The sequence below is a fragment of the Sus scrofa genome, chromosome 13 (assembly GCF_000003025.6).
Source record: "Sus scrofa isolate TJ Tabasco breed Duroc chromosome 13, Sscrofa11.1, whole genome shotgun sequence".
Classification (NCBI taxonomy): Eukaryota; Metazoa; Chordata; class Mammalia; order Artiodactyla; family Suidae; genus Sus; species Sus scrofa.
The window spans coordinates 41,694,908-41,708,697 of NC_010455.5; the positions used below are offsets into that span (position 1 = coordinate 41,694,908).

The window sequence follows — 13,790 nt, forward strand, 5'->3', positions numbered from 1 at the left end:
GTCCTGCAGGGACTTAGCACAATCCTTTAGCAAATGGGACCTTGAATTTAACTCATATTTATCGCTTCCTTATTGACATTCACATGCCTCACCCTGGTTTGTATTATAATCTCAAGCAGGTAGATATCTTAGTATCCAAGCTGTCAGGCTCATCCAATATATTGCTCTCTTGTTATTCTGTAGGAAGTAACTTTCCTTTCATCTCAGTCTCTCCCTCATTATTTCAGGGGTTCCTGAATGCTTTTTGAATTAAATTCAGACAACATACCCTGGATTTTGACTATCTTTATGAATAGACTCCAAACAAGCTAATGAGGTATTCAGTTCCGTGCTGCTCCTCACACGGATATGTCAGCCAAGAAGCTCAACTCACTACTGCCATTTCCATTCCTAGGCTAATGCCTACCCCTTTCCTTTATAACTGATGTAGAGAAAGAAGAACACATAGAGAGGGAGACAGAAACACTGGGTCCTGAGAGCAATGAGTCCCTGGATCAAGCCAAACCTGAAGTCAGAAATTTCACTTGGACACTTTAATTATGACACAATAAATCCTCCATTTATTTTAGCCAGTTCAGATATCCTGTCACTTGCAAATGACAGTGTCATAACACATGCCAGGAGAAGGAGATGGGGGAAAGGGGAAAAATGGAAAGGAAGGAAAAGGAGGCAGAAAAAGGCAACAATGAAAGATTTGTCCAAGGTCATAAGACTAACTGGTATGGGATAAAAATACAGAGCATGAAAATGAGAGTTCACTGTTCTTTTCCCTGCTACTCCCCTACAAAAATTAGTACTATTATTCGTTTCTACACATAGTTACTTTGAGGCTAAACAAATGAGAACTGGCCTGCCATTAAGTCCCCACAAATACAAGGCATCCATCAGCCTCAAGTGACTTGTATTCTGTTTTCCTGGCGTTGTACATTTAAGAATCACTTTCATAATTAAGCTTCCCAAGGGGAATCCAGATGCCAGTTTTAATTTAAAGCAATACCAATGCTAAAATCAATCTGTAGAATATTTCAATTGGTTCAATGGATGTTGTCTCCACTAAAACCAAATTATTTCCCTACTAATCCTTCTTTTTAAGTATGTAACAAGACTGATGAGGATTTTCAGGAAGCTGCTACAAAGGCTTTATTCCCAGGGACTGGATCAAAAAGCCAGTGATCAAAACATTAGGTAAAATCTAATATCTCATCCTTGAATGCACAGCCCCTGAGTTGTATTAAACACTTATTAGAGATTTTACGTAGACTATGTTGCTGTACACCTCCCCATATTCTCTATCCTCCAAATGGTTTCATAATGCTTTATGTGGAGCACAGCAGAAGTGAAGCACCAGATGCAGATGTTATCTGTGCAACAGACATTGACAGCAGCTTAGTCAAAGGACAGAAGGAACATGTGAAAATCACCACCGCAAGTTGTCAATCATGTTGGCAATAAAGATCTGCACCCCAAATACGACAAGGACTGAGTGTATTTCTGCATGCAGGGATGATGAGTCTGCCTTACAATTACTAACTTCATTCAACCGGATGCTGTGTTTCCTTAAAGACTGTATTAAAGGATTCCACTTATAAGAAGTCCACGCTAGTCACCAAGTGACAACTTGCTAAAAACTGAAAACAAGCAAACATGTTCAATCCTACCAGTGCCTGATGCCTCTAATGTTTCATACAGGCAATTCACTACCCTCTCTTTTTTTAAATCTCCTTTTAAATATTTATTTTTATTTATTCATTCCTTTGGGTGCCACCCACGACAATGGGAAGTTGTCTGGCCAGGTTCTGATCTCCCAACACAGCTCTTACCAGAGACACAGCAGTGACAGACATAGACTCTTAAGAAAGGGAACTCCCTGAGAGCTTTCTTAATTTATTTTGTATGAATTTTATTACATTTATAGTTGTACAATGATCATCACAACCAATTTTATAGCATCTCTCCTCTCCTTTTCTTACAAAATAGCTTCACTGAGAGAGAAGGTTCTCATATCCGGGAACTTCCTTAACCATCTGAATCCACAGTCCTTACTTTTTATCTTGAACTTACTGCTTGGTCCTTATGACACACTGCCTTCGTATTTCCTCGTGTTTTGGGGTATATGCGTATGTTTCTTATCCTCCCTACAGAATTGCAAAGCCCTGGGAGAGTGGTACTGCGTCTTATAGAGCTTCTAAATCTAAAGCTAAATTCCAAAGTACATAATCAATAATGTGTTGGTTTTTATAATGTTCCTTTAGGCTGGCAGTTGATCATTTTTTTAAATATAAAATTGGTAATATGTGGGATGTATTTAAAAAGTGAAGTGAATATTCTAAAACAGTATCAATGTAAGCATGGAAAGCATTTTTGATTTGAGAGGCTTTTACTTACGCTGTGAAAGGAGTAATTTATGGCATCTCAAACACCAGTTTACAAAGGTTCCCCTACCTTCCAAACTGAGAAAAGGTATCCTAAAATAAAGAGTCCTCTCTGTAAGGAAAACTTTCAGATTCCATTCTCCTCTGCCACAGACAATGAAATGTGGCGTAAAAGCTATTGTTGGGATCTGAGCTTATTCGCCACATTCTGATGAGGCTGGGGCTACAGAAACCAGGCTGTGTGAGTGCATTCAGTTGGACTCTTCCAATATTTTCTCAGTAAATGAGATGTCACAGGTCTGGGTTTCTGTTTGGCTGTGTCTCTGACTGAATTCTAGCTCTTCAGCAAGTCACTTTTTTCCCTTTGAGCCACAGTCACCTCGCCTTTCAAATGAAGACAAAATTTACACATCACGCAATGTCAAAAACATAAAAACAACATTGAGAGTATGAATAATTCAATGATAATAGCTATCATTCTGAGGCTTACCTACATGCTAGGCACTGTGATAAAAGTCCTATACATCTCTTATCTCTTCTGATCCTCAGAACAATTTTACAAAGCCAGGTGCTATCATTACCTCCCTTTAACAGATGAAATAAGTGAAGATCAGAGATGTTAAACAACTTGCCTAACATCACACAGTTAGTAAGGAATAGAGCCAGGATCTGAATCGTGGCGTTCTGGTTCCAAAGCCTTACCCCCTATGTTATTCTGCTTCACACAAGTAATTCAAATTCTGTGATGTGAAGCACTTCATAAACTGTAAATGAGTAAAAAAAAAAAAAAAGTAAAATATTATTAATGCAAATAGATGCTCATTGTGCTATTCAAAAGGTGAGCTAAACATCAATTCCTTTAGTGAAAGCTCATACACTTCTCTCAGTAATACTGACAAGCCACTGTCAGAGAAACAGACTTGAATAGCACATCATCACAAAAGAAGTTCCACTGACATCATTTCAACCAAAGAACTTATTCTTCCCTGGAGTTTTTTTTTTTTAAAAAACAAAAAACAAAAAACAATCCCATGCTTCATCTGACAAGAGGAACAAATTCTTGCAGCTCTGGCAATACAAAGCCTCTGAAAAACAGGTTAAGGGAGGTGCTTCCACTGCAAATCAAAAACTAGTCCAGCAGGAATCTCACAGAGGGATTCATGCCAAAATGCCAGCTCCTACCTGCAAGTAAAACACCAGCCCCAAGCATCCTTCCATAAAGCCTTGTGGTTCCAAACAAGAGCCCCAAGAGATGCAAGGGGCTGGGCCCTGATGAAGCAGAGCATTGCTGGTCCAGGCTCCAAGGGTCAACAGTGAAGCTCACAAAGGAATGGGCTCCTTTCCAATCCTCCCTTCAACTCCTTTACTCAGTAAGTGACTCTGACACCACACCTGTTTTCGTACTAGCCTGGAAGCCTCCACAGCACAGCAGATGGCAGAGTGTTTGCAGAATGAATGTTCTCAAGGGTCAGCCTAGCGAAATGGCTACAGGGGAGAGGGACACGGTGGAACAGGAGGGGCTGCAGGGACCCTGTCCCCGGGGAGCAGCACAGCCATCAATCCCAGACTTTGCTGGGAAAGCTTCCCACCCTAGAAGGGCTGAGTAAATCTGAGCTCTGAGTGTTCCCATCTCTGCTCTTACTTCTTTTTTATTTTTATTTATTTTTTCTTTTTTTGGCTGCACCCACAGACTATGTAAATTCCCAGGCCAGGAGGATCCTAGCAAGAGCTGCGACCTAGGCCACAGCTACAGCAATGTGGGATCTTTAACCCACTGTGCTGGGCCAGGGGTCAAACCCACATCTCCACAGAGACCAGCTGGATCATTGTTACACTACTCTGTAACAGGAACTCCACACCATGCTCTTCATTCTGACAGTCCAGGATAACAAAAATCAGTAACTGCAAGAGGAAGATACAAAGGAAATCTAGTGGGGGCATTAATAATATGATAAAAAAAAAAAAAAAAAAAGACACCAAATTTAAAACCTAACTTCAAACTCAATTCAAGCTAAACTCTCAACTTTGCTCTCTGAAATGTAACTTGAGAGTTAATTCTCTCAAATCTAAACTTTTTTTTTTATTTATTTTCTGTCTTTTTTTAGGGCCACACCTGCAGCATATGGAAGTTCCCAGGCTAGGGGTCAAATCGGAGCTACAGCTGCTGGCCTACACCACAGCCAACTCGGGATCTGAGCCACGTCTGCGAATGACACTGTAGCTCATGGCAAGGCCAGATCCTTAACCCACTGAGTGAGGCCAGGGACTGAACCCAGGTCCACATGAATACTAGTTAGATTTGTTACTGCTGAACCACAGCAGGAATTCCTGAAGTCTAAACTTTTAAACTTTCACATCTCAATTCCCAACTGTGAAGTTTCTAAATTGTAACTTCAGGTCAAGCGTAGTCTTTTGCAGAGGGAAGTCAAATTTAATAGCTGACCAGAGTGAGTTCCTGTGACCTGTGAACCCAATTTAAGATCATACCTAGTCTTCAGAGGTGAAGAAAATCCCCACCTCATGCTATGCAAATTTTACATCAGAATACATGTAAAAATGATAGAATAATGCTTTATCTTCACTGGGCTATGAAAGAAATAGCCACTCAGCCATCTACTGTCCATGTTTAGAAGAAGCCATGATGCAAAGAATATAACATAAAGCTTCTCAATGGAGCAAATACCCACCTCAAGGACACAAACAAACTGCACATCTGGAGGGAATATCCACTCCAGCCTTTCTCCTAGTGACACCTGGTGCATTTCACTGTTTTTAACATGAACTACTAGCTCTATATACTCAGTTCCATTTGACTAGCGAGTCAAGCTTAGGTTGCATGGAAATCAATATGATTACCATCAATAAGAATTTGGGACCCATTAACAGGGTGACTCAAGGGAACTGGGAATAAATGAAAATCCACCTGAATGCCTCTCTGAGTTAGAAGATGATCTTTGAGGGCAGGGATTATGACCCCTTGCTCTCTCCTGTCCTCATAGAAGCTTGGTCTCAATAAATAACTGGATAAATAATTGGTGAAATACAGTGTGCAAAGCACTGTGCAGTAAGTTTCCCACTCATGGCCTCCTGTATTAATTACTCACAAAATCCTAAGCAGGAGAAAGCTGTATTATTATTTCAACTTCATGCCCAAGAAAAGAAAGAGGGATAGGGTCAAACCACTTGTCTAAAGCCACACAGCTAAGAGTGAACAGAGCCACAGTGAATCTTCAGAGCAACTGATTCTTATAAGTGAGGAAAGCACTTTACAAATGAAAACCTTGTAGATGGGGAGAGTGGCTTTTTGCGACCTGCTTCAAACTTCACCTCATCAATTTAGGCTAGTAATACTAACTACTCTTAAATGCTGAGTAGAGAGGAGAATTCAGATAAGTTCAATTGAGCAGACCATGGACAATGTCAGGAGGTTAACAGACCCCTGAAATAAAATGCAACATTTTGTGTGTATCTCAATTTTTCCACAGAAAATTCCCATAGCTTTCAGACTTGAAAGATTCTATGACCCCCCCTCCAACGCTTAATGAATTACTACTTTTCATTCAATTATGCTTCTAAGTGTCACCCCCAAAGAGTCCAAAGGGCTTTAAGTGCCAGTTGTACACTTACTAGAAGGGAAATTATTAGCATGAAAGCTTGGTGGGTATTAGAAAGGAGAATGGTCAGTCTTAGCAAACAGCCTATGTGTGGAAAGAGCCCGCAGATATCATCACTTAGTTAAGAACATGAGTTCTGCACTCACTCCATTGTTGACATTTGTTCACAGTGAGAACAAAGAACAACTCTATTGAAAACCAACTGATCTTGAGGTTGGCTGTCACCAGGTTCGGTGGTCTTCAAAATCTAAAAAGGAAATAACAAATCCTACCTTGTAACAAGGCCTGTCAACAGGATCTTTATAACCATTTAATTTCCTGTGGTCTTTATCTGCAGCAAGAATACCCAGACCTGGAGTTCCCTTCATGGCCCAGCAGTTAACCAACCCGACCAGGATCCATGAGGATGCGGGTTCAATCCCTGGCCTCCCTCAGTGGGTTAAGGATTCAGCATTGCCGTGAGCTGTGGTGTAGGTCGTAGATGTGGCTTGGATCTGGTGTGGCTGTGGTTGTGGTGTAGACCAGCAGTTGTAGCTCCAATTCAACGCCTAGCCTGGGAACTTCCATATGCTGCAAGTGCAGCCCTAAAAAGCAAAAAAATAAAAAAAATAAAATAAAAATAAAAGAATACCAGAACTTAAGGCTCATCACTCGGGGAAGCCAGCCTCATGCTTAACTGACATATACCAAGAGTCTAACCTGTTCCAAGAACCGTTATAAACCACTTGCTCCTGTGCCATCTGGATAATTCCTTGCGACTCTAGGCAACATGTTTAAAACAGCAGAGACCATCTAGATGTGGGAAAGGGGTAGAAACCATGTCCTTTACACAATTAAATGCATTGATGATTCCTTACAGGGAGAAAAGCACATTTCTTTCAACTCCTACGAGGTTCCCAGAAAGGAGAGGAAGTACAGAACTAATCCAGAAGACCTACACTCCAGAGAGGAAGACAAAAAGGTAGATATTCCACTTTTGCAATGCTGAAAGAAAAAGAAAAAGAAGAGGAAGTAGAGGAAGAAGGATGAGAAGAAGAAGGAGCAGCTGCAACAGCAGAAGCAAAAGCAAACATTTCTAACTGGAGTTATCCAAAAATGGAACAAGACTGCTGGTAAAAAGTAAGCTAGCCATCACTCAAGGCATTTTAAATGGATTTTTACATGAGCGAAAACTAAGACTATAAAAACATAAAAGATGGGTGAGTACAAGATGACTGCACTAAAATACAAAGAAACCCACACATTTAGTCAGTGTGTGATCCTCTAAAGCTAGTATGTTGATGATGCTGTTGACAGAGACGAATGTGGCATTCACAAATCAACTCATCACAAACTACATGCTACTGTGTCTATTAACGTAATGACCTTGGGAGTTGACTCAGAGTCCTTCTTAACCTAATGAGCAGACTGAGTATAATCAATTAGGGTGGCGATTAAAATGATAATTTATCTAAAAAATTTCCCCCACCCTATTCCTACTACTTGCTAAGCCTCAAGAAACTGCTGGGTGATCAATATAATCCCTTGTACTACCGCACTCGCTCATGCTCAAGCTCGCTCTCTCTCTTTTAAACATTCCTATTATGGATAATTTATTAAACCTTAAATTTCTTTCCTATTTGTAAGTTTCAGCAAAATTTAGTCAGGTTTCAACACAGAGTGTCAAGGGATAATTAGGACAGTTAGCAGTAATTTATCATTCCTCCCCTGGGTTTTCAAGCTCTCGCTGACTGCCTGTAGAAATCCGTTAGCCAGTTCTACCCAGATCACTATGAAATCTCCTTTATCTTTGCACAAATTGCTTTTCTATTTGACTGAAGTGAGCTGAAACATGAATCAATCCATACTTGCAAATCTAGCCACCATTGTGCACATCATCTGACTGTGGCTGAGGCCAGGGCTTCAGATGATCTACCAGAATGGCTAAGGAGCCATGATGATGCTTTTTTCCAACCTGCTATGGGTTAGAAATGTAAACCAGGCAGTCTGAGTTTAGGTGAGATCTTCAGAAAATATGCACAGGAATCTATGGCCAGGTCAACAGTATATTTTACAGAGCAAATATTGTTTGCACGTAGTCTTCCAACAGTGAAAAGCCTGAAGAAGGCAGAGACAACAGCTTGTACTACTTCCATGGAAGAGAAGGATTTTATTAAGCCTGAAGTGAAAAGGGCGGACCTTGTGTTCTCTAGAGAGACTCATTTACTAGATGGTGAAAAATGAATGCTCTGGGTAATTTCATTTCAAATTGATTTATTTCTAAATGGGGGAAAATTGACACTTGGTGAAGAAAGTAAAAAGCAAGTCTCTGAGAAGAGCCAGCTAGTCTCAGGTATAACCCAATTATTTGAGCACTGGAAATAAGGACACAGAAGGCAGGGTGCAAGGTCACCCAGGAAAGGCCTTCTTAGCAATGAATACCTTCCTTTCCCCTTCCCGACAGACTCTCAGAAAAGTATAAACTGACCCATATTTCCAGTTTATTTGTGACACCTAAAACCTAATCAAAGTTCACTTTCAAAAAAATCTAATAGTTGTTCTCAATTAGATTGCACAGCAAATTAAATCATAAATTTCTCTATTTTAGCCCTGGTTGTCACATTCCTAAAATACAGCTTTCCTCCCTCTGGCACTTTATTTAAATCTCTGAGGCTAGGCTTGAAAGCAAGTTATGGATTTGATAATTTGCTAATGTGGCCACAGTAATTGTTTTGAGCCCTGTTTATGATTTTATTGGCTCTTACAACAATCAATAATAATCCATCGATGTCCCTGACTCTGGGGTTTTCTCACCGTCGACAAATGGGGCAGTGGATTCATTTTTAATGTACTTACTTAGCACGCCTTCCCTGAGAGAGACCTGCATATATTAATAAAGGCCAAGAAATGAATGGCAGCAGTGCACATACCTTACCTTGAAGAAGAAGCTGCAGGATAATATTTAATGTGAAAAAGAAGGGGAAGAATAGACTAACAGGGCCCATTTTGTCTAGCACCACCATCATTAAAGTTAATGGAATTACCCTGTGGTCATGCACCAAAGGGAGCCTTTTGGAAGTTAAGCTCTTCTAGGGCCATTGATTCGCAGACTTTCACACCAAGATCCCCATTGGCATGTGATAAGTATTACAGATACGCAGAAACTCTTTACAGATTGTTTACTTAAACTGCCAGTTAAGCATCTAAAGGAGTAAAAATAACTGAATATTTTAGCCTGGATGACTGAGTCAAGGATGTTTTCCACTGGAAGCAGCAGAAAGTTCAATTCTTCCTGGATGAAACAATAGGAGACTTCAGTGAATCACGTGACCCAAAAATCTAGATGTAGTTCAGGCTTCAGGGCTGGTTAATTCAGCAACCCAATAATGTCACCAAGGATCCAATTTCTTTCAATCTCTGCCATTTGGCCTCAGCACCTGTTTCCTTTTAAAGCGGGTTGTCCTAGGAATCCTAATGTTGCCACCAGTTGTCAGGATTACTGCTTTCTTATTTACAAGTAGTAGTAGTGAAAGCATCCCTTCCCACAAGTCCTCCAGAATGCTGGGAACAATCATTCCTAAAGCCAGGAAATCCTATACTCCGAGAGTCATCATTATGGCAGAGAGATTGCTTTAGGCCAGGGATGGGCAAGCTACATCCCTCTGACCAAATCCAGCCCACTACCTCCTTTAGCAAATAAAGTTTGATTGACATACAGCCACACCCATTTGTGCAAATTCATTTACGTATTTTGAACAACTGTCTTCAAGCTACAAAGGCAGTGGTATAATTGTGACAGAGACCATCTGGCCTTCAAACCTAAAATGTTTTCTATCTGACCTTTTATGAAAAAATTTGCCAACCCCTGGATTGACCAAACAATGATAACACTGGAGCTAGAGATGGATTCAAATGCATCCTAGGAGTTCTCATCTGCCTCAGCGGTAATGAACTTGGCTAGTATCCATGAGGACATGATTTGATCCCTGGCCTTATCAGTGGGTTAAGGATCCATTGTGCCCATGAGCTGTGGCATAGGTTGAAGACCTGACTCAGATCCCATGTGGTATAGGTCAAAGACACGGCCGTGGCGTAGGCCTGCAGTTGTAGCTCCGATTTGACCCCTAGCCTGGGAACCTCCATATGCTGCAGGTACAGCCCTAAAAAGATAAAAAAAAAAACAAACAAACAAACAAAAAACAAATGCATCCTATCTTCTTGGTTGTTAAACAATTGTGTGTGGAGAGTATGCTGGGGAGACACAACAGCACCCAGAATAGACATGAGACCAAATTATTCAGGTTCCTAGAAAACTGGGCTTAGGAAGTTAAAAACCACATCAGTTTAGGGGACCAACCATAGTAAGCACATATGAAATTTTCTCTGCCCTTAGAATATAATCCAGACAATATCTTTAAAATAGAATTTAAACTCCCATGGTGGACTGACTGCACTTATACTTGTGGAGCCAATCGCCTGCCCGTCTCTCAAAACTTCTATTCTACCACCCCGGTCTCTACCCCAAATTCCTGCCACTTGGTCTCCCACATTCTCCTAGATGGTGCCAGGTTCATCTCCACTGATGTTTCCTCTGCACGTAATGCTGTTTCCTCCACAGCTTTTTTTTTTTTTGTCTTTTTAGGGCTGCTCCTGTGGCATATGGAGGTTCCCAGCTAGGGATCAAGTCAGAGCTGTAGCCACCAGCCTACGCCACAGCCACAGCAACTCGGGATCTGGGCCATATTTGCAACCTACACCACAGCTCATGGCAACGCCAGATCCTTAACAAATGTGCAAGGCCAGGATTGAACCCACATCCTTATGAATACTAGGCGGGTTCATTGACCACTGAACTACAACGAGAATTCCTCCTCCACAGCTCTTTCACCTGGCTGGCTCACTGTCATTTCTCAGGTATCAGTTAACAGGTCACCTCTTCAGTGGGCCTTTCCTGACCACTTTACCTCTAGCAGCCACACCATCCTTATTTCCCTCCCTCAGCCATGTTACCCCCTTTCACAGCACGCTGTTACAGCCTTTTCAATACTACTCAAAATCTACAATTATTGCATTCATTCATTTGCGTGTAGAGGAAAATAGATAATAAGGTGAGAGTTGTTCCTTGGCTGCCTCTTCTCCCACTATACCCCCATGCACCTGACACATAGTAGGAACTCAACAAACACTTAATCATAGGAGGAATTATTATGAACCATACAACTTCTACAACCTACTCAGTCTTACTCTAGTATAGCCCTTGTTTCAACAACCATCCATAAAGACAGGTAAGGACTAGGCTTCATTCTTCCTGTTCTCCCAGGGACTGTGACAATACTTGGAACATTGTACACACTGGACATATATATTAAAGAACGAAAGCTACATAGCAAAGCATGAGCAGGCAGGATGCTCATTTCCAGGGAGGTGGTAACAGGATGCTCTTGGTGGTAAGAGAATTCTCATTCCCAAACATAGGTCAGAGCTGTCCCAACAGGAAGCTCATATCACACTGGGTTCCCACATACAGAGGAAGATAAAAGACCAATTTAAAGGCTACAGAGGGGGAATCAAGTGCGAAAGAGGCGAAGATACTACACAACATCCAAAGCCACTTGCCTCTCTGGGATTCTCTGAACTATCCTAGTCTCTGAGTTTCTTCCTCAAGAGTGAGTTTCATTTCTGGTCATCTGATAGCAGAGCTGAGCTCAGATTCACATTTATTCCTTCCAAGACTGGATAGTTTCCTCAAAATTATGCTGCTAGAGCCTGATTACATCTGGGAATTTATACCATTTACCACCAACAGATGAATTGAAACACAATAAAAGGCCCTGTTGGGTTGTTTTTCAGGGCACCAGTCTAGAAGTATGATAAGAAAATATTTTTTCAGGGAATAAGTACTGATATATAGACCCTAGGATGGGAGATTTGAATGTGAACATTAGGATAAATGGATTTCACCACGAAGTAAAAGAATATTTGGTGAGTTCATTTTGCTTGCTCAATGTTGTTTATTCTTCCAAACCACTTTAGGCAAGGTCAACATCCTAAACAACTTCATGTTTATTTTTCATGTAACATCAGGAACAAGAAAAGCTTGTTTCAAGAATAAACTACAGGGGAAAGAAATGTGGGTTTTCATTACCAGAATCCAATAGTATCATCTTTATGTTGAATGAGCCCAAAAGGATTTAAACCATCAGATTGTCCTTTCCTTATGAGATTGGGGATTAATTAATTCAGAAGGCTTCCAGCAATTGATGTCTCTATTCTCTGATCTTGGTGAATGGGCTGCCTCTCCAGAGAGGGGATTTGCTACCAGAGCACAGGTATAGGATCAAAGCCTCATGACAGGTAAACTTAGAATTTCAAAATTACCCTTTTCAAGCACTAACATATTTCATGAAGAAATGGGGGGAGAATTTCTGTGTTTGGCCCAAGGGCCATTAGAGATTCTCACCAAACCACTATTTTTCAACCAAATGTCCTTAGGAAGAGGACATTATTCTAATACTTCCTTGTCTGTGGCTCTGCAGGTTTCCATGTCTATTATTCATTAATCTGCTTTCCATCTGACCCAGGCTCGGTCACCAAGCCCTCAGTTTTCCAGCTGCATTTTGAGTCTTGAGAATTACTTTAGTAATGGCTGTGGCATAAAGGGCAAAGAGGAGCCCCTTAAAGGAACTGAATAATTCAAGACGAATGTGGGAGTAAGAATCAGGTCTAGGTCATCTGGACCAAGAATCAAAATGGATTTAAATAAATAAATAAATAAATAAAGCAAGCAAGCAGAAGTTCCTAAATCTGGGTAACCATTAGAATCAACAGTGGACTTTCAAAAAACATTTTTACAGCCCCCCTCATCTGAGATTTGAACATAGGAGGTAGATAATTATTACATGCTAAAAATAATATAGAACGAAAAAGAATAGATAATCAGAGTCATTTCTCAATGGAAAATTCTTCTAATGGGAACCCCTGTGAAATAAAAATTATAGAGATAGCCTCCTATATTTTCTTTTAAAATGCATTTAAAATATCAATGATATCACAAAACAGAAATAATAGAATGGAAAACTGGGAACATATTAGATATGTAGTTAAAGGCCCCTGGGACCCTGGACAGCCCATGATGCACTCCTTTTCCTTTTTTCCCTCATTCTAGGGGAATTCCAAACTTATGGTGTCCATTTCCCCTAGAAATATGTAGATCCATATTTTTATACTTAGCCTATAAGTAACCTTCTTTTGTATTTGTATTTTAATATTTTTGCGGTGGGTATGAAACAAAAGTTTGCAATATCATTTGGACTTGTTTTTGCTAAAATGTTCAGTTTCAACCAAAGCACACATTATATTTAGGCACTCTGACTCCTCATTCTATATTTAGGGTGTAGTTTATTACAAACTGCTCATCTACTGAGCCTGAACTGATCACTCATTTTTAACCAAAACTACTGAATCTTTGTCACAAGATTAACTGGGCTGAGTTTACTTATTTTTAAAAAAGTTGGCATTTTAGCGAAGATGGTTAGATGTCACAGGACTAAAATTTTGAACTTAGAATGAAGTGGTTATAGGCAGTTGGAGAATTTTATATGTTATGTCCTAGGCCTGAAACACATTCAGCAAAATAAGGACAGACAGCAGTGCCTTCAACAGTTATTTCTAAACGCGTAGTATCCCTAGCAAAATGCCAACAGTGGGTCACTGTCCTTACTGCGTCAACAGAGGTAAGAAGATGATTTTGAATAAGAATGCCTTACAATTATACAGCATTTTTGGGTCTATAAAGCACTTTGCCTTTCACAGGATATTTGACTTG

General features: G+C 40.4%; 1 protein-coding gene across 11 annotated transcripts in view; it reads right to left on the reverse strand.

The window, feature by feature from the left end:
• The window catches only part of FHIT (fragile histidine triad), a 1,440,837-nt gene that overhangs the window by 250,945 nt on the left and 1,176,102 nt on the right, over window positions 1-13,790 (reverse strand). For 10 of the 11 annotated variants that reach the window (XM_021070759.1, XM_021070758.1, XM_021070755.1 and 7 more), the window contains one exon: window positions 6,133-6,233. The exons of the other annotated variant lie outside the window; for it this stretch is intronic. In XM_021070759.1, the coding sequence (XP_020926418.1) occupies window positions 6,133-6,233 (101 nt within the window). The remainder of the gene's footprint in view (window positions 1-6,132; window positions 6,234-13,790) is intronic. 11 annotated transcript variants of the gene reach the window in all.